Source organism: Leucoraja erinacea, chromosome 14 (genome assembly GCF_028641065.1).
Source record: "Leucoraja erinacea ecotype New England chromosome 14, Leri_hhj_1, whole genome shotgun sequence".
Classification (NCBI taxonomy): Eukaryota; Metazoa; Chordata; class Chondrichthyes; order Rajiformes; family Rajidae; genus Leucoraja; species Leucoraja erinaceus.
The window spans coordinates 39119438-39139312 of NC_073390.1; the positions used below are offsets into that span (position 1 = coordinate 39119438).

The following is a 19875-nucleotide window of genomic DNA, read 5'->3' on the forward strand; positions in this document are numbered from 1 at the left end:
ATGCAATGTTATATTCAAATGTAGCTTAGACCTGTTTGGTCCATTAACTAGCAGGTACGTTTTAAACACACATTTTGATTACTTTCTTCTACCATAGAGATATAAAGTCTATAATAGACTTTATTTGTATTTATATGATTCTACAGACCTTGGCTGGGTCCCTGGGACTCACCAAAATTGTTCCCAATTGGACCCATCACCTCCTAAGCCGGCCCTCTCCAGAATCTTTTCCTTGGTACAAAGTTAAGTCCAAAGTCAAGCATTTTGAAAACGGGCAAGTACATAAATACATGCTTGAAAAGGAGAGAGTATATTGTTGCAGCAAGATGAGGTATCTCAGCCTTCTCGTCAGCATTGCACTATTATCTGTTACAGCGAGCGTCGCCAATCCTATTATCCCAGGTAAAACAAAGTCATCTTCAAGCAGTTTTCTGTGTTTCTTGCTTCACGCGATTCATTCCATTTATGATAAATCTGTACAGTTTCATTATGTTTTAACTTGTTCGATTCTGCCTGTTGTAAAATTGCAATCACACCAGGCAACAGTAAGGAGGCTGTATTCATCTCAGCTCTGCAAGGTCCAACATTGACTTGCATGAATATATTAGCATTTTCAAAGTTCAATGTTTATATGAAACTCTCAGGCCAGTCAAACTGCTGTTCCTCATGGGTGTGTGAGAGAGGATCTGAAACTGGTCTGAGTGCCAGTCTGTGCTGCAAGCAAATGCCAACCATTCAGAATTAAGGGGCGATCTTTTAGAAAGGGGGTGGGGAGGAATTTTTTTAGTCAGAGGGTAGTTCATCTGTGGAACTCATTGCCACAGAGGGCTGTGGAGACCAAGCCAGTGGCTATTTTTAAGGCTGAGTTAGACAAATTCTTCATTAGAATGGGTGTCAAGGGTTATGGGGAGAAGGCAGGAGAATGGGGTTAGGAGGGAGAGATAGATCAGCCATGATTGAATGGCGTAGTAGGCTCGATGGGCCGAATGGCCTAATTCTACTATAAGTTGTGAACGATGATAAATAGTTTCCATTGTGTACATGACGCTAAAGCTAGGTTCTAAATCCAAAATCGGCTCAACATCAATTGAATGTCAAATGTATTTTGACTTAACTCTCTCCAACTTGCATGGTCTATGTAGAACACAGAACATTTCAATGCTAGATCGTGGAGAATGTCTTGTGCTTCAGTTAAAGTGATATAGTTAATTCTACAAGAACTGTTTGGTGAGCAGTGGTGTGGTAATTCTCCACATTGTCCTCAGAGCCACCAGCATTAGTCACACATGTAAACTGAGCTTTCCTAGTCCGATGTCAGACACCAGCCAGATCCCAACTCACTTCATTTTCCATCTTTGAGTTCCACATTCATTTTTAATTAAATTACAAATTTCATGTAATATTAGAAGTCTTGTCAGTGTATCAGACCCAAATGATCTTTTGTGTTTAGAATCATAATTTTCCAACACTGGCCTAGAAGTTATAATGTTCAGTGCAATGAGATTCATAGACCCATAGAGCTATACAGGTACTACAGGAAACAGGCCCTTCAGCCTGATCTATATTTCTTCAATCATTCCTATCGATATACCTGTCCTAATGTCATGATTGTACTTGCTTCTACCACTTCCTCTGGTAGTTCATTTCTCACACCACTCTCAGTTCCTTTTTAAATCATTCTCCTTTTCCCCGTAAATTTATACCTTCTTATTTTAGATCTCCCTACTCTGGGGAAAAGTATTTTGGCTAGTAACCTTTTCAATGCCTCGTGAACCTCTTTTATGAACCTCTTTAAGGTCATTCCACAGCCTCTAACTGCTGACTGGTTAGCACGCAACAAAAGCTTTTCACTGTACCTCGGTACACGTGACAATAAACTCAACTCAAATGAACTGCAAGGAATAAACACGCAGCCTCTTCCTACAATTCAAACCCTCCAGTCTAGGCAACATCCTCCCACCCTTTCCTGTCTGATGACATCCTTTCTTTCGCAGTGTGACCAGATCTGTACACTCAAAACGTGTCCTGGCCAACGCCTACTGCTTTAACATGGTATCCCAATTTCTATACTCGATACGACCTCTGATGAAGGCATGCTTTACCAAATGCCTGCTTCTCCACCCATCTTCCTATGTTAATATTTTTAGTAAATTCTGTATCTTCACCCCTAGATCCCCGTTCTACAACACTGCTCAGGGCCATTCACTGTGTAAGTCCTGCCCTGGCCTATCTTACCACAATGCCATACATCACATTTATCTGAATTAAACAGCAACATATCATTGGCTCCAGTTGATCAAGATCTGTTGTAATCTTGGATAACCTTCTTCACTGTCCACTACAACAACAAATTTAGTGTCATCTGCAAACTCACTAACCATGGCACGTACATTTGTATCCAAATGGTTAATATAATAGACAATAGACAATAGGTGCAGGAGTAGGCCATTCGGCCCTTCGAGCCAGCACCACCATTCAATGTGATCATGGCTGATCATCCCCAATCAGTACCCTGTTCCTGCCTTCTCCCCATATCCCCTGACTCCGCTATTTTTAAGAGCCCTATCTAGCTCTCTCTTGAAAGCATCCAGAGAACCCGCCTCCACCGCCATCTGAGGCAGAGAATTCCACAGACTCACCACTCCCTGTGAGAAAAAGTGTTTCCTCGTCTCCATTCTAAATGGCTTACTCCTTATTCTTAAACTGTGGCCCCTGGTTCTGGACTCCCCCTACATCGGGAACATATTTCCTGCCTCTAGCATGTCCAAACCCTTAACAATCTTATATGTTTAAATGAGAACCCTTCTCATCCTTCTAAACTCTGGAGTGTACAAGCCCAGCTGCTCCATAAATGACATACAACACCAATCCCTGTGGCACACCACTTGTTAGATGCCTCATGTCTGAAAAACAATATTTGACATCACCCTCTGTCTCTTAGCTCTAACGTACTTTGTACTCAGTTGACTAGCCCACTCTAGATCCAATGTGATCCAACATTCTCGACAGCCTGCCACACATTGCCTTGTCAAATGCCTGCCAATACGTGTGGCCTCATCAACCTTCATGGTTATCTCTTCAAACAACTCAATCACATTGTCAGACACGTTTTGCACATGCAGACCCACACTGACTATCCCCCCCTTGCCTTTCCAAATGTATATTGATCCTGTGCCGCAAAATCCCTCCAGTTATTTACCCACCATTGATGTTAGTGCTCATCACCAACCATCTCCGCTGTGGCCCAATGCATCATCAGCAGTGGGTAGTTCTCGCTACATCATTGCAGGAGGCTGAGGAACCAGGACTCAGGCCACTTCCATGAGGTGGAGAGTGATCCAACTGTTCAAGCATTCCCTGGCCCCTGGGATTAGTTGGTAAGGTTGGCATTCAGGATCAGGGAACATAGCATGAGCCATGATCGTATTGAATGGCGGTGCAGGCTCGAAGGACCGAAAGGCCTCCTCCTTCACCTATTTTCTATGTTTCTATGAGGCTGCTTTGAGGACAAGAGGTGAGATTGGTGAGTAGTGGCTGGGGACGGGGTGTATATTATTGGGACTAAAATATATCAGGTACGTTTGGGACTTGTTGGGGTCTGGCTTTGCACAGGGCAAGCATAGTTTTCCTGGAATGACTCACAAGAGTGACCCCCTGGACAATGTCAGTCTTTCTCATGGTGGGAGGCCATTCGATCAGCATCTGGCATTGACGTTATATCCACACGCACGTTGTACGGACACGTGTGATCAAACCTATAGTGACGGGGAATGGATCACCACATCTCACTCTAGCAGATAAAGAGCTTGGACCAATTTGAATTGTTTTCTCTGGAACGCCAGAGGATGAGGGAAGACCTAACAGAAGTATATAAAATTATAGGTAGGGTCGATATTCAGTCTGTTTCCCAGGGCAGAAATAGACTAGAGACAGGTCAGACTAGAGGGTGCAGCTTTAAGGTGAAGAGTTTAAAGGGGATGCGCGGGGCAAGCTTTGTGTGGGTGTGGCGGGTGCCTGGAACGTGCTGCCAAGGCTGGTGCTGAAAGCAGTTATGATAGTGGTGTTTAAGAAGCATGTAGACAGGCATTTCAATAGGTAAGGAACTGAGAGATAGGGTCAGCACCGACATGGTGGGCAGAAGGGCCTGTTCCTGTACAGGATTGTACCGTGAAAGTCACGTTATCAATGTTGTAGAACTGAAATAAATAGTGCAGTGTGATTGAACACTGAAGCCAGCATCTTGATTCCCTTCACCATGCTATGAGAATGATATAATATCCTTTGGTGTAGGAAGGAACTGCAGATGCCGGCTTAAACCAAAGATAGACACAGAATGCTGGAGTAACTCAGCGGGACAGGCAGCAACCCTGGAGAGAAGGAATGGGTGATGTTTTGATGTCACCCATTCCTTCTCTCCAGAGATGCTGCCTGTCCCACTGAGATACTCCAGCATTTTTTGTCTAATATCCTTTGGTGTTGATGTTGGTTTATGAGGGTTGTGAATGCACAGATCCAAGCATCAGATTTGTTGTCTCTGACACCCAATACTAAAGGAACAGCAACTTGCTCCAGGTAAACATTGGGTGGATGTTGGGTCTTTGCCAAGGGCCATCCATTCTTCTCTGGATCATGGGTCCAGTATTTCTCATTCGCACCACTCTGCTGGGAGTGAAATTGTGTTCCTTTTTTATAAGGGAATGCATGAGCTATTGTTTGGTTCACTTTGAATGAAGAACCCGCATGGATTTAGCCCTGTGTGAGTTGTGGGAGTGGCATTCTCTGCCATTACAATCTGCAGGAAGACCACTGCTGACCAGCCAGCACCCACAGATGGTAATGGGTTGGAAAAGTTTCTGCTGCTTTTGGCTGTGATGGTAGAACTTCATACTGGGAATATATTAAATTAGGACAGATTGATCAAGAAATAACCATTTTACCGGATTACACAGATTATTTGTAAGCATTTGATGGGGATGTAGTTGAGACGCTGAAATTCTGGGCCCTTGAAACTAATTGATAGTTTATACAGAAGATAGATGCAAAATGCTGGAGCAACTCAGTGGGTCAGGCAGCATCTCTGGAGAGAAGGATTGGGTTTTTTATATACTTTAGTAAAACCTAACAAGAACAAATTAGTAAATGGGAATAAATAGGAGTATCTCATTTGACTCAAAGTTGAAATCTTTTAAGAAAAGATAATTTTTATTTTTAGATTTAGGAATGTGTTTCAATAGACAATAGGTGCAGGAGTAGGCCATTCGGCCCTTCGAGCCAGCACCAGTGAGCAACATGATCTGAACTCTTCGTGGGTGATGTGGAATGGACAGCCTCTGATGGACACAATAATTTAACGCACGTGTGCTTTCATGTCGTTCCATTGGAAGAACCCACTCACACACCAGATCCATACACCCCTCCCCAGACTGGACCATATGCCACTAATCCAGCACAACCTGGAGTCTTACCGGAACCTTTCTCATCGATTCTCACTGAAAATCTGAAGATTACCGAGCAGTGGTTGGTATCGTTACATTATACTAGTGTCGTTTACACCCCAGTGGTATGATCATTGTCATCTCCAATTTCAGGTAGTCCCTGCTTTCTCCCTCTTTCCCCTCCCCTTCCCAGCTCTCCCACAGCTCATTGTCTCCGCCTCTTCCTTTCTTCTTCCCGCCCCCCACATCAGTCTGAAGAAGGGTCTCGACCAGAAACGTTACCTATTCCTTCGCTCCATAGATGCTGCCTCAGCCGCTGAGTTTCTCCAGCATTTTTGTCTAACTTTGATTTTTTCAGCATCTGCAGTTCTTTCTTAAACAGTATTGTACTAATCTGCTGTGTTTCACATGCTCACAGTGCATGAGAAAGATTCAGCATAAATCAATAATCGTAACTTCTCTCGGCTCCTGTTTTAATGAGCCGGAGATGCCGTTAATTTAACAGGAAGTAAAACAAATAGGTGGTGGTGTGAGTAAGAGGGTTCTTAGTGACTCCAGGGCGATAGTTGGTAAAGATTGTTGATGCTGTTTGAGCACTTTCACTGGGCGGCACGGTGGCGGTAGAGTTGCTGCCTCACAGCGCCAGTGACCCGTGTTCCATCCCGACTACGGGTGCTGTCTGTACGGAGTTTGTACCTTCTCCCCGTGAACTGTGTGGGTTTTCTCCGGGAGCTCCGGTTTCCTCCCACACTCCAAAGGCCTGCAGATTTGTAGGTTAATTGGCTTAGTATAAATGTAAATTGTCCCTGGTGTGTGTAGGATAGTGTTAGTGTGATCGCTGGTCTCAGTGCACTCAGTGGGTGAAGGCAGGGCTGCCAACTCTCACGCTTTGAGCGTGAGACTCACGCCCTCAAGCAAACTCTCACGCCCTCACGCTCATCAGAAATTTCTCACGCTCAATGGTGAGAAATGCTGTGATCATGTCCCGGGCTTCGGAGGCGTCGGAAGCTTCGCGCCGCTGCCGCGAAGAAAGAGGGGAGAGAGAGGGGGTGGAGAGGGTAGGAGAGATGGGAGAGAGAAGGTAAAAAGAGAGAGGGTGGTAACGAGGCCAGTTCATTGGCTATATTAAGAAGGAGTTAGATGTGGCCCTTGTGGCTAAGGGGATCAGGGGGTATGGAGAGAAGGCAGGTACGGGATATGAGTTGGATGATCAGCCAGGATCAAATTGAATGGCGGAGGGCTCGAGGGCCGAATGGCCTACTCCTGCACCTAATTTCTAAGAGTCTATGTTTCTAAAAGAGAGGGGGGAAATGAGAGAAGGGGGAAAGAGAGAGAGGGGGGGGAGCAAAGGAAAAAGAGATAGATACAGAGGAGAAAGAGAGGGGAGAGAGGGCAAGGAGAAGAGTGAGGTAGGAGGGAGAAAGAGGTTGAGGAGGGGAGGAGGGAGCGAGGGGGGGGAGAGAGGGGAGAGTGTGTGGAGAGGGAAGGAGAGAGGGGAGAGGAGGGAGAGAGAGGGAGTGTGAGGGGGAGAGAGAGAAGAAAGGGGGAGAGAGAGATGGGGGAGAGAGTTAGGGGAGAGAGAGGGAGAGGGGGAGAGAGAGAGAGGAGAGAGAGAGAGGGGGAAGAGTAAGGTGGGAGAGAGAGAGAGGAGAGAGAGAGAGGGGGAGATAGAGAGGGGGAGAGAGAGGGAGGAGAGAGAGGAGAGAGAGAGAGAGAGAGAGAGAGTGAGAGGGAGAGACAGAGGAGAGAGAGGAGGTGAGAGAGGAGAGAGAGACAGAGAGAGAGGAGAGAGAGAGAGAGAGGAGAGAGAAAGAAAGAGAGAGAGAGAGAGGGGGGGTGAGAGGAGAGAGAGCGGAAGAGAGGGGGGGGGGGGGGAGAGAGAGAGAGTCTTTGTGTCGAATTTGTCCAAGTGATCGGCATGGATCAGGCTGCGGCTCGGTGCATCCCGGAGGACAACCAGCGGCTGCTGGAAGTAAGTACCAAGCACTGGGTAGAAACAGTGGAAGATAGTGGACTTCAAATGGGGGTGGTTGGAGAAAGCATCCTGCTTGCCTGCTAGATTTTCACTTAATGTAACTGCAGGAAAAATGTTCCCGATGTTAAGGAAGTTCAGAACCAGCGGTCACAGTTTAAGAATAAAGGAGGGGCCAGTTAGGACTGAGATGAGGACAAACTTTCTTCACGTAGAGAGTTGTGAATCTGTAGAATTCTCTGCCACAGAAGGCATTGCAGGCCAATTCACTGGATGTTTTCAAGAGAGAGTTACATTTAGTTCTTGGGGCTAACAACATCAAGGGATATGGGGAAAAAACAGGAAAGAGGTACTGATTAGATGAATAGCCATGATCATATTGAATGGCAGTGCTGGCTCGAAGGGCCGATGGCCTATTCCTGCACCTATTTTCTATGTGTCTATGCTTGAGTATATGGCAATAAAACCCGATCACTTGATTTTGAATCATTCATGCATGGTGGAGGTATAATGTTGTCATAGAGTGATACAGTGTGAAAACAGGCCCTTCGGCGCAACTTGCCCACACCCGCCAACATGTCCCAGCTACGCTACCTGCTTTTGGTCCATACCTCCAAACCTGTCCTATCCATGTATCAGTCTAACTTTTTCTTAAAGGTTGGGACGGTCCCTGCCTCAACTACCTCCTCTGGCAGCTTGTTCCATACACCCATCACCCTTTGTGTGGATAAAGTTACCCCTTAAAAAGTTACCTCTTAAAAATACTTCATACAAAAAAACATTGAAATCATACTTCTACAGTGCACTAAAACATGATTTTAATACATAAAATTTCAAAAAGTTCCTACCCTTCTTCCACACCCTCTCCCCACTCGGTTGCTCCACTCCCTCACCGGGTACCCCCAAGGCCAGTGATCAGTGATCGCACAGCCTCCCCCCTTTCAAAAATGCTCCAATCCAATTTAAAGCATATATATTGCATTCAAGTGTAAGTTATAAGGCTCGCTACAGTATGCACCATGTTGCACAATTTCAAGCTGAAAAATGCAAATGTTCCGTACCAATGGGAGGGGGGGGCACCCTCCTTCTACTCCCCCCCCCTCCCTCCTGCCACCCCCCCCCCCCCCCTCCTCCCCCCCCCCCCCCCCCCCCCTCCCCCCCCCCCTCCCCCCCCCCCCCCCTGCCTCCCCACACCCCCCCCCCCCCCCCTCCTCGCGATGCTCCCTCGGGCTTGGTCTCTCGCAAATTTCTCACTCCCAACTCTCACCCAATGTTGGCAGCCCTGGTGAAGGGCCTGTATCCGCCTGTATCTCTAAAGTAAACTAAATAGTGTTGAGCATACTGCATGTCACTGCGCCCTCTGCAGTGCAATCTCCGTCACTACCACAGCTGCAACAATGCAGCACAGCAACTTCAACACTACAGTTCCGTGTCTCCAGGCCCACCCTTCCTCTTCCAGCATCTATCCCACATCACGGGAAGATGATTTCTTGCCCACAAATGCTGGACATATCCAATCAAACTAATCCCCCAGTCATGAACGCATCATCAGCAGCGTCATCAAGAGGCACTTTCTCCCAAACCCATCACCCTCCCGTTTGTCTTCTACCAACACTGGTGGGCTGTCGCTGCCAGCGCTGCCTCACGGAGAGGCGGATAGAGGAGGGAAGAGGGGGTGAGGGAGGGAAAGAGGGGGGAGAGAGGGGGAGAAAAGGGAAGAGGGAGGAAAGAGAGGGGAGAGGGGGGTGAGGTGGGGGGGAGAAAAGGGAAGAGGGAGGGAAAGAGAAGGGAGAGGGGGTTTGGGGGAGAGAGGGGGTGAGGGGGAGAGAGGGGATGATGGGGAGGGGGAGGAGAGGCGAGAGAGAGGGGTGAGAGGGGTGAGGGGGGAGAGAGTGAGGGTGAGTGGGAGAAGAGACGGGGGTGAGGGAGGAGAGAGGGGGGTGAGAGGAGGAGAGAGGGGGGTGAGAGGAGGGAGATAGGGTGGTGAGGGGGGCGACAGAGGATGAGGGAGTAGAGAGGGGGTGAGAGGAGGCTAGAGTGGGGTGAGAGGAGGAGAGAGAGGTGGTGAGAGGGAGGGGAGAGAGAGGATGAGAGGGAGGGGGGTGAGGCAACTGTCGGTCACCACCGCAGAGCCTTGTCAAGGCGGCTGCACCATTTGACCTCTAGCCCCATGGGGTTGTCGGGGTCATTGGCCAACAGCATTTCAGCCGCTGCCCAATGTCATGATGTCAGAGCAGGGTTGTCCAAGGTGATCTTACCCAGCATTCAATTCCACTCTCAACTCATCAGATAATGGCCATTTTTGGTCGAGACCTTCAGAGTCTGAAGAAAGGTCTCGACCCAAAACGGCACCCATTCCTTCTCTCCAGAGATGCTGCCTAACCCACCGAGTTACTCCAGCATTTTGTGTCTATCTTCGGTTTAATCCAGCACCTGCAGTTGCTTCCTACAACATGCTCTTATTTACTTTTTTCATGTAAATTCTGTGAGTGATCTTTATTCAGTTTCTCAATATCTTTGGTAGTGATCTGTGAATTTGTGCGGGAGAATTTCTGTACCTGGAACGGCCATAATAAGTGTCTCTTGTGTTTCCAATCCCCCTAGTTGGTGGTCTGCATCATAGATCTCCCTGCTCACAACATCACTGCTTCTTCACCAGTGCACGGCTGTGGGGTGGAGGACTGCTCACTCTCACAGTGTCAGGGGAAGTCTGAAGGGGCAATAATTGCTGAGTAACAGCTATAGTGCATGGCGATCACTGACAACTTGGTAAATGGAGCTGAAACAATAACAATACCTGCCTTTGTTTCACCAAACAAGCTTGAAAATCCAGCAAGTATAGGGGAGCGTGGAAAATGAGGTCATTGACAAGCAGTGCACTATTTCTATTGTTTCATTATGTTAAAAGGGAAATTTGAAAATTTTGTTTAATACTACAGCAGCAGAAAATTCGCCAGCGTTCTGGAATGACAATGCCAAACGGACATTGAAGGCAGCGTTGGAACTGAAGCCACTGACTCACCGAGCTAAGAATGTTATCCTGTTTCTGGGAGATGGTGAGTTTGGCTAAGCAAGTCCTATTGTGCAAGGACCACATGTATCCACAGATATTCCTGATGCTTCCCCTCATCACTCCCCACAACCTCTCACCCACACTGTGATAACTAAACCAACACACGATGAATAATATGTCGGAAGGAACAACAGATGCTTGTTTACACCGAAGATGGGCACAAAATGCTGGAGTAACTCAGTGGGACAGGCAGCATCTCTGGATAGAAGGAATGGGTGACATTTAAGGGAAAGACCTCGTCCTCTCCAGAGATGCTGCCTGTCCAGCTGAGTTACTCCAGCATGTTGCATCTATGAGTAATCTTGGCTGCAAGGATATACATTTTCCAATAGTCACCAGATAGCGTGTGGCAGATTGGCAGAATTGAGTTCATAAAAAATATTGGAACCGAATTAAAGAATAGACCACGAAGCTGCCGAGAGAATGAAGCAGAGCAGGTGACGCAGTGATCACTGCACAACAATGCAGAGTAAATTAATACAGAACACTAGAATGGGAGACAGTGACAGCAGGTGGAAGTCGGAGTTCATCTTGTTAGGATAATCTGCCAACTAATATTGAATGATTCAATTTTAATGACAGACCCCATTAAAATAGACCCTGAATGTTCACTGAAACATCCTTCGCCCTCTAACCCTCTATAGTCTGGTATTGGTCTGGGTATCAGTTCATTATTGTCACGAGTACGGACATACAGTTTCGTGTGTTATCCAGGCAGATCATACCTTACATAACTACGTCAGGTAGTGCAAGAGAGAAAATAAGCAGAGTGCAAAAGCTAGTGTTACAACAGCAGAGAAAGTGCAGTAAAAAAAAAGCTGCAAGGACGGCAATGAGGTAGATTGGAATATAGGGAATTTACTCCAGTATATGAGAGGAAACGTCTGATAAGAGTGGGGAGGAATCGGTTCCTGAATCTGGTGTATGAGCTTTCAAGCTTTGTATTATCTGCCCAATGCGGGAAGGGAAAAGAGGGGCTGAGCAGATTGTGTGTCCGTAACAATGTTGGCTACTTTCCAGAGGCAGTGGGGTGTAGATGTAATCCATTCCCAGACTCTTATCCAGTCTCTGTCCACTGACGTTATGGTGCACCTGCCCATTGTGGGGTCACCATTGAAAGGAGGTGATTCACATTTGGTTTAATTAATTATGTTTCTTTCAATATTTTTCATTATTTAAAGATGCTTGAAGGTGATATTTAAAAATATTAATTATTTGTATTAATTTTAATTTCAATAAAATTAATATGAAACGTATAGAAATATTGAAATGGTGATGTCAGGAATATCAGTGACAGCCTGCAAGGAAGCCAGGACTTTGTGCCTTCATCTCATTGTCGTTCAGTTTCAGTGGCGCCACATTGATGGTGCTGGGGGCTGTTGAGTCACCGGTGAACATGGACAAGGAGTGTACACACTGTCCACTCAGGGAAACAGGAGTCAATATCCTTTGAGGAGAGTTGGAGATTCAATAATTTGTGCCAATTGTTACTTGGAACTTCATCACTAAATCCGAAGAGTGTAACGACCACATTGGTTCCTAACTTTTCCAGCTTCACATATTGATGAAAAACTCCTCTTTCAGAACCCTAGGGTGCAGTCCATCTGGCCCAGGTGACCTATCCACCTTCAGCCCTTTCAGCTTCCCAAGCACCTTCTCCCTAGTAATAGCCACTCCACTAACTTCCACCCCCTGACTCTCGTGAATTTCAGGCACGTTGTTGGTGTCTTCCACTGTGAAGACTGATGCAAAAAAGTTATTCAACTCCTTTGTCATTTCTTTATTCCCCATTATCACTTCTCCTGCATCATTCTCCAGCAGTCCAACATCCCCCCTCTTTGCCTCTTATAGCTGAAAAAACTCTTGCTATCCTCTTTCTGGTTAACTTGCCCTATTTCATCCTCCCCCCCCCCCCCCCCCCCCCCCCCCCCCCCCCCCCCCCCCCCCCCCCCCCCCCCCCCCCCCCCCCCCCCCCCCCCCACCCACCCCCCCCCCCCCCTCCCCCCCCCCCCACCCCCCCCCCCCCCCCTTTCCCCCCCCCCCCCCCCCCCCCCCCCCCCCCCGTAACTTTTTTCCCCTGTTGGGTGTTTGAGCTCGAGAACACCAACCAAAATTATCTTCATCTTGTGGCTTCTATTCAAAGAAATTGAAGCTGGGTTGCAATGGTGGGTTGTTCAGTTCAGTCTAGTTTATTGTCACGTGGACCGAGGTACAGTGAAAAGCTTTTGTTGCATGCTAACTTTTAGGGGATAAAGTTTTTGTGAGTCTGTGGAATTCTCTGCTTCAAAGGGCGATGGAGGCCGGTTCTCTGGATACTTTCAAGAGAGAGTTAGATAGGGCTCTTAAAGATAGCGGAGTCAAGGGATATGGGGAGAAGGCAGGAACGGGGTACTGATTGTGGATGATCAGCCATGATCACATTGAATTTTTCACACAAAAAGTGGTGAATCTCTGGAATTCTCTGCCACAGAAGGTAGTTGAGGCCAGTTCATTGGCTATATTTTAGAGGGAGTTAGATGTGGCCCTTGTGGCTAAGGGGATCAGGGGGTATGGAGAGAAGGCAGGTACGGGATACTGAGTTGGATGATCAGCCATGATCATATTGAATGGCGGTGCAGGCTTGAAGGGCCGAATGGCCTACTCCTGCACCTATTTTCTATGTTTCTATGAATGGCGGTGCTGGCTCGAAGGGCCAAATGGCCTACTCCTGCACCTATTGTCTATTGTCCAAATGGGCTTCCAATACTGGACTTCCACAAAGACTGTCGATCAGTTGATATCCTGTACATCAACGATTTTACCACAATTTTACATTTCTATTAACTAGAGTCATGTTAGGGTGGAACCACTTTGACATTTATGATTCAATAAAACGTTATTCATCCACTGAGGGATATTGTGTGTTGTGGCTGTTGCCAGACCTACGGGGATGAATAAAGTTTTATTTTATCATATTGTAACTACAGGAGCAGAGTGGAGAAGGTCAGTAAAGGTGGGGGGTCAGTATCAGGTCATTTACATTCCCCATCAACTGAGCTACATTAATTATTTGGGAATGGTGACTGCAAAGGTCATAAGGTCATGTGAGAGGAGTAGAAATAGGCCATTCGGCCCATCAAGTCTACTACGCCATTCAATCATGGCTGATCTATCTCTCCCTTCTAACCCCATTCTCCTGCCTTCTCCCCCTAACCTCTGACACCCGTAATGATCAAGAACCTATCTATCTATCATAGCCTGCTGCTGCTCGGATAAATCCCCTCATTTTATCCATGCTTCATCTGGACCAGCTGCTCAATACGACAGGCTCTGCAAAAGCATTTCACAGAAGGGTTGCAGCATTTCAATACATTAATGATGAAACTTAGAGCTGTTTTATTGTGGAAAGTTCCAGGTAACTAGTCTGTCTTTATCCTGTAGAATGAAGATGTTCCACTGTGCACTGCTGCCAAACTTGAATCAGTTAGATGTGACTGAAATGAGTTGTTTGGTTTAGTGTAGAGATAGTGCGGGAACAGGCCCATCGAGTGGCACTGACCTGCGATCCCCGCACACTAACAACATCCTACACTTGGGACAATTTTAACATTTACACCAACCCAATAACCGACAAACCTGCACGTCTTTGGAGTGTGCAAGGAAGCTGAAGATCTCGAAGAAAACCCATGCGGTCACGGGGAGAACGTACAAACTATGTACAGACAGCACCCATAGTCGGGATCAAACCCTGGTCTCCGGCGCTGAAAGGCAGCAACGCCCTGACAGTGACGCCCTGGATGTTAATCACATTCATAGAAACCATTTGGTCTATAATCTATAAATTAATTGAAGATAAAGGCAATTTCTTGTGGGTGTTGTAATAAACACCTTTGCACTGTAGTTTGTGACGTAGTCTGATAGAGTACATGAAATCAATGCACATGAAATCAAGTGACTATCAGTGATGATTTGTCTTGGTCAAAAGTTCTTATGAAGTGCTGCCATCAGCTTTTTATTTGTTAATCAATCAATTAACATTTGGCCATATCTTTCTGTTAGGAATGGGAATCCCCACAGTGACTGCTGCTCGGATACTCAAAGGCCAGCTACAAGGACATCTTGGAGAAGAAACTGTCCTAACCATGGAATCCTTCCCACATCTCGGTCTTTCCAAGGTTAAGAATAAATGTTCCTACTTATGAAATGTTAGATTATATTAGGTGGCCATCTGTTTAAAATAGATGTAAGGGGAAATGTTTATGCAATGAAGAAAAAAGACACAAACTGCTGGAGTAACTCAGCGGGTCAGGCAGCATCTGTGGAGAACATGGATAGGTGACTGACGTTTCACAGAATGCTGGAGTACCTCAGCGGGTCAGGCAGCATCTGTGGAGAACATGGACAGGTGACGTTTCAGGTCGGGACTCTTCTTCAGACCACTCTTTATGCAGATCTCTACCACAGAGAGCCACAGGGGCTGAATTATTGATTATATTCAACTCTGTGCTCAGAGGGTGGGGTGGAGAGGGGGGTCATGGTCGGTGAGAAATGGGCAGGAATGTGGCACGGGGAGCAAGGTTGGATCAGTCACGTTCTGAACTGCACCTGTTGCCAAATCTGTGTTTCATGAGACAGTTAATGTCTGCGCTAAACATATGCATCTCAACTTTACATAATAAATAGTTTTACAATAGGTTCAACAAATCTGTTTGAGGAACTTGCTTTGGAATGCTGGTAACAATGATTGATTGGTCTAAGTTTCAGAAATAAGCAATGCACCACACGGTGAGGTACATCAGTGCGACAGTGATGCAGCAGCGGGTCGAGCTGCTGCTCACAGTGTCAGAGACACAGGTTCGATCCTAACCTTAGGTGCCGTCTGTGTGGAGTTTCCACATTTTTCCCGTGACCACATGGGTTTCCTCCGGGTGCCCCGGTTTCCTCCCACACCCAAAAGACGTGCGGGTTTGTAGATTAATTGGACCTCTGTAAATTGCCCCATGTGTGTAGGGAGTGGATGAGAAGGTGGGATAACATAGAACTATTGTGAACAATGGTCGGCATGGACTCGGTGGGCTGAAGGGCCTGTTTCCCTGCTGTATCTCTAAACTAGGCATGTGGAAACAGGAAATGGGTTGACGGTCGCCGCTTGGTTTCATAGGTGTTTTTATTAATGTGTGCTTCCAGTTTTCAGTTGACAGTCTGGCTAATTTCAGGGCAGTGGTTGTGACGGATTATTTAATGCCAATAATTTTCTAATGCAATCTGCAACAGATCCCAGCCCTCACTGACGTGAGAAAGAGGTTGTGTTGTTCCCATGCCGTGAGCAAACCCTATATCAGCAGTACACAGTGGGGCATCAGCAAAGCCCCAGCATGAGGAACACACACCACCTCCCAGCCTGTGTAATAAAGCTTCCGTGTGCAAGTGCAAATCCTCATCAATGCCTCCCGCCGAGTAGCGATCTCCAATGCTCTAAACGTGTGCGTTGCGTTGCAGACGTACAATGTGGATCACCAGGTCCCCGACAGTGCTGGAACAGCCACCGCTTACCTGTGTGGAGTCAAAGCAAACTATGGAACCATTGGAGTCAGTGCAGCGACCAAACGGTATGACTGCAACTCCACCGACGGCAATGAAGTCATGTCGGTGCTGAAACGGGCAAAGGACGCAGGTGTGTGCTCTTTATGTTGCTACAGAAAACAAAACGTTAGAGGAGAAATTATACCAACATACCTGAAACATAAAGTTGATGTTGACATTTCCATCTGGGCAGTGTGAGTGCTGCAGTCATTGCCCCAGGAGAGAACACAACAGGAACACATTCAAGCACACAATACTCCCTCCAAATGCCCTCCATTAACATCACATTATTGATGGTTTATAGTGTCTATAATATGTAATATTTTTAAAATATTTCCTCAAATGTAATAGCTTTAAAGTATGTCTAAATGTCTGTTGAAATCTACCCAGAAATTACTCTTCCATCCACCACTCACCCTCCACTTAACCCCCCCCCCCCCCCATTCGCCCCCTCAATACATCCCACCCCTCAATACGACCCACCCCCATCTCTAACTACCCCACCCACTAACCAGCTCCACCCCCTATACGGATCCTAACAGATGGACTCAGGGGGGCAATGTTCAAGCAAAGGCGCTCAACACCTGGCTGCACATCTGGCTCCACACCTGGCTGGGAGAGGTTTGCTGGAAGGTCGGGGTGAGGTGGGGGGAGGGTGATTCTGGGAAACAGTCGGGCGTCGGCCCAGCAAGATCTCCCGGTTGATTATTATTTCCCAATGGGACCATTCGTATCTATCGTATCAGTGGCTCTCCTCAACTTGTGGTCCCTCGATCCGGTTTGTGGGAAGAACCATCACGGTTCTCTCTCCACTGCCGCTCATTCATGATGACAAGTCTTGGCATGTTGTTTCCCAGGGAAGTCGGTGGGGGTGGTGACCACCACGCGGGTACAGCATGCCTCGCCGGCGGCAACCTACGCTCATGTTGCGAACAGAGGCTGGTACAGCGATGCCGATCTCCCACCTGATGCCGTTGGTCACTGCAAGGACATTGCGGTGCAGCTCATCACCAACACTGACATTGACGTAAGTTTACTTTGCTTTCAACGGTTAGTCAAACTATTTTAATATTTTTATCAAGCCGATTAACCTACAAACCTGCACGTCCTTGGAATGTGGGAAGAAACAGAAGATCTCGGAGAAAACCCACGCAGGTCACGGGGAGAACGTACAAACTCCGTACAGACAGCACCCGTGGTCGGGATGGAACCCGGGCCTCCGGCACTGCATTCGCTGTAAGGCGGCAAATCTACCGCTGCGCCACTGTGACTGCCCAACCAAGAAGAGGCACAACCTTGTCCAATGGAACAACAGGAGAGCCAGCCACACTCTGTCGCCTACAGCCATGTTAATGGTGTACAGCGCCCAGACCCAGAGAAACGGCAACCCTGCAGCCTGTAAAACCACGGGTGAACCGTCAGACTACAGACTTGCCTCTGTCCACTGTTGCCCATCACAACCTCCTGCAGCTTCATCCTTTCCAGTTTAACCTCAGAAAATGTTGCATCTGCCAGAGATCAAAATGGCAACAGAGACTGCAGGAAATATTCAACAGGCCAGGCAGTATCTGTAGAGAAAACATTACTAATCGGAAATGTTAACTGTTTCTCTCTCCATGGTTGCTGCTTGGTCTGTTGCACCTTTTTAACATTTTCTATTCTTCTGCCATTAATCATTCTCATGTCCACAGAGTGATGCAGCACAGACAGCCTCCTCGGGATCAATGATGAGAACTATATTCTGCACTTTGAATCTTCTCCTTCGCTCTATCCACTGAACTTGAACTTGAGCTTGACTTGACAGTATTTATTTTTCAGTCTAGTTTATTGTCATGTGTACCGGGGTACATTGAAAAGCTTTTGTTGCGTGCTGTCCAGTCACAGCGGAAAGACAATACATGATTACAATCGAGCCATTTACATAGAAACATAGAAAATAGGTGCAGGAGTAGCCCATTCGGCCCTTCGAGCCTGCACCGCCATTCAATACGATCATGGCTGATCATCCAACTCAGTATCCTGTACCTGCCTTCTCTCCATACCCCCTGATCCCTTTAGCCAATGAACTGGCTTCAACTACCTTCAGTGTACAGTGTACAGATACATGATAAGGGAATAACGTTTAGTGCAAGGTAATGCCAGCAAAGACCAATCAAAGATAGTCCGAGGGTCACCAATGAGGTAGATTGAGGTAAGTTCAGCACTGCTGAATGTGTGGTATATTTGATCTGTTTCAATAGCAGGTAAAACAAAGGTTTTCACTATAGCTCAGTACTGAGACAATGATAAACCTAAACCTAAGATGCCCCATCTATGCTCATCCCATTTGCATGCGCCAGGGTTATATCCCTCTCAGCCTTTCCTATCCACGTACGTGTTCAAATGCTTCTGACATGACTGATTGAGAAGCAGCCTTGCAGTGCCAGCTGCCCGGGTTGAATCCTGACCATTGGTTCTGTCGGTGTTGGGCTCCCCTTGTTTCCCCTTGATTCTCTGCTTCCCTCCTACATCCCAAAGACTTGGTGTTTGGCAGGCTATTTCTCCACTGTATGTTATCCTGGGTGTGCAGATAAATGGTGGAATATGGGGGATGAGGATCCAGAAAATTGGCCCAGTGACAGTGACCTTCAACCCCAGCTGTCTGAGTATCTGTTATCTTCAGTGTGAAAGAGTGCCTCTCACCTAAAACCCATGTCCTCACATTTTAGATTCCTCGAAATATGACTGTCGATGCAGTCTATGCCCCTCATGATTTAATAAACCTCTCCGCCTTCTCTGCTCCAGGGTATTAGGATTCAACCTATCCAGTCTCTCCTTATAACTCAAGCCTTCCATTCCCAGCATCTTGTTGACTTTATTCACATCCTTCTTGTAGCATAATGACCACTGGATATTTTGTACATATGTTTCACAATCGAGGCAAATGTGGCCTCAGTTTCACTCTGACCAAGCACTCACACAAATTATCATTTCAGTGACTTCCACCTGTGGCCTTCTTACCGAGAAGTGAACAGATGACCCAAAGACACAAGTTACTTGGAGGTATCCAGGACAGCGCCCAACCCAGGCGACTATTAGTGTGCAATCACACGCTACAATCATCCCACACTCCGACGGCAACATTTTTTACCTTGCACTAAACGTTAGGCTCCTATCATGTCTGTACACTGTGAATGGCTCGATTGTAATCATGTCTTGTCTTTTCGCTGACTGGTTAGCACGCAACAAAAGCTTTTCACTGTACATGTGACAATAAACTAAACTAAACTATCACAGCTATATTAAACCTGTAATTGTGGGAAAAACCTGTAACTTGCAGAATAACAGGAAAAAAAACATTTACTGAGGAATTATAATGGATACAATTTAGTTTCCTGGATTTATTTTTCCAGGTCATACTTGGAGGAGGAAGGATCTACATGACTCCTAAAGGGACCCCTGACCCTGAATATCCAGACAATAAATCTCAGAATGGTGAACGGAATGATAAGCGCAATTTGATTAAAGAGTGGCTCAGTGCCAGAAAGGTACTTTGTGATATTGTGATATTTTTGTGATATTGTGATATTTTTCATTACTTTTCTTGCTTAAAACAATGATCACATGCTAATTCTAAAACACTGCATGCTGCTGTCTTCCAGAATGCAAAGTATGTTTGGAACAAAAGTGACTTTGATGCTGTTGATGAGCGGAAAACCAGATATTTGATGGGTGAGTCCCGAAAAATATCCCTCCGCCTTTACAAGCGTCACGGTGGCGCAGCAGTAGAGTTGCTGCCTTACAGCGCCAGAGACCCGGGTTCGATCCTGACTACGGGTGCTGTCTGTACGCTG

At 46.7% G+C, this 19875-nt stretch overlaps 1 protein-coding gene across 1 annotated transcript in view; it reads left to right on the plus strand.

Moving 5' to 3' along the window:
• Positions 1–311: 311 nt before the first annotated feature.
• The window catches only part of LOC129703609 (intestinal-type alkaline phosphatase 1-like), a 29470-nt gene continuing 9906 nt past the window's right edge, over positions 312–19875 (plus strand). The window contains exons 1-7 of the mRNA XM_055646209.1: positions 312–402; positions 10347–10463; positions 14519–14634; positions 15959–16133; positions 16900–17069; positions 19435–19569; positions 19684–19753. Of these exons, the coding sequence (XP_055502184.1) occupies positions 327–402; positions 10347–10463; positions 14519–14634; positions 15959–16133; positions 16900–17069; positions 19435–19569; positions 19684–19753 (859 nt within the window). The 5' untranslated portion in view covers positions 312–326. The remainder of the gene's footprint in view (positions 403–10346; positions 10464–14518; positions 14635–15958; positions 16134–16899; positions 17070–19434; positions 19570–19683; positions 19754–19875) is intronic.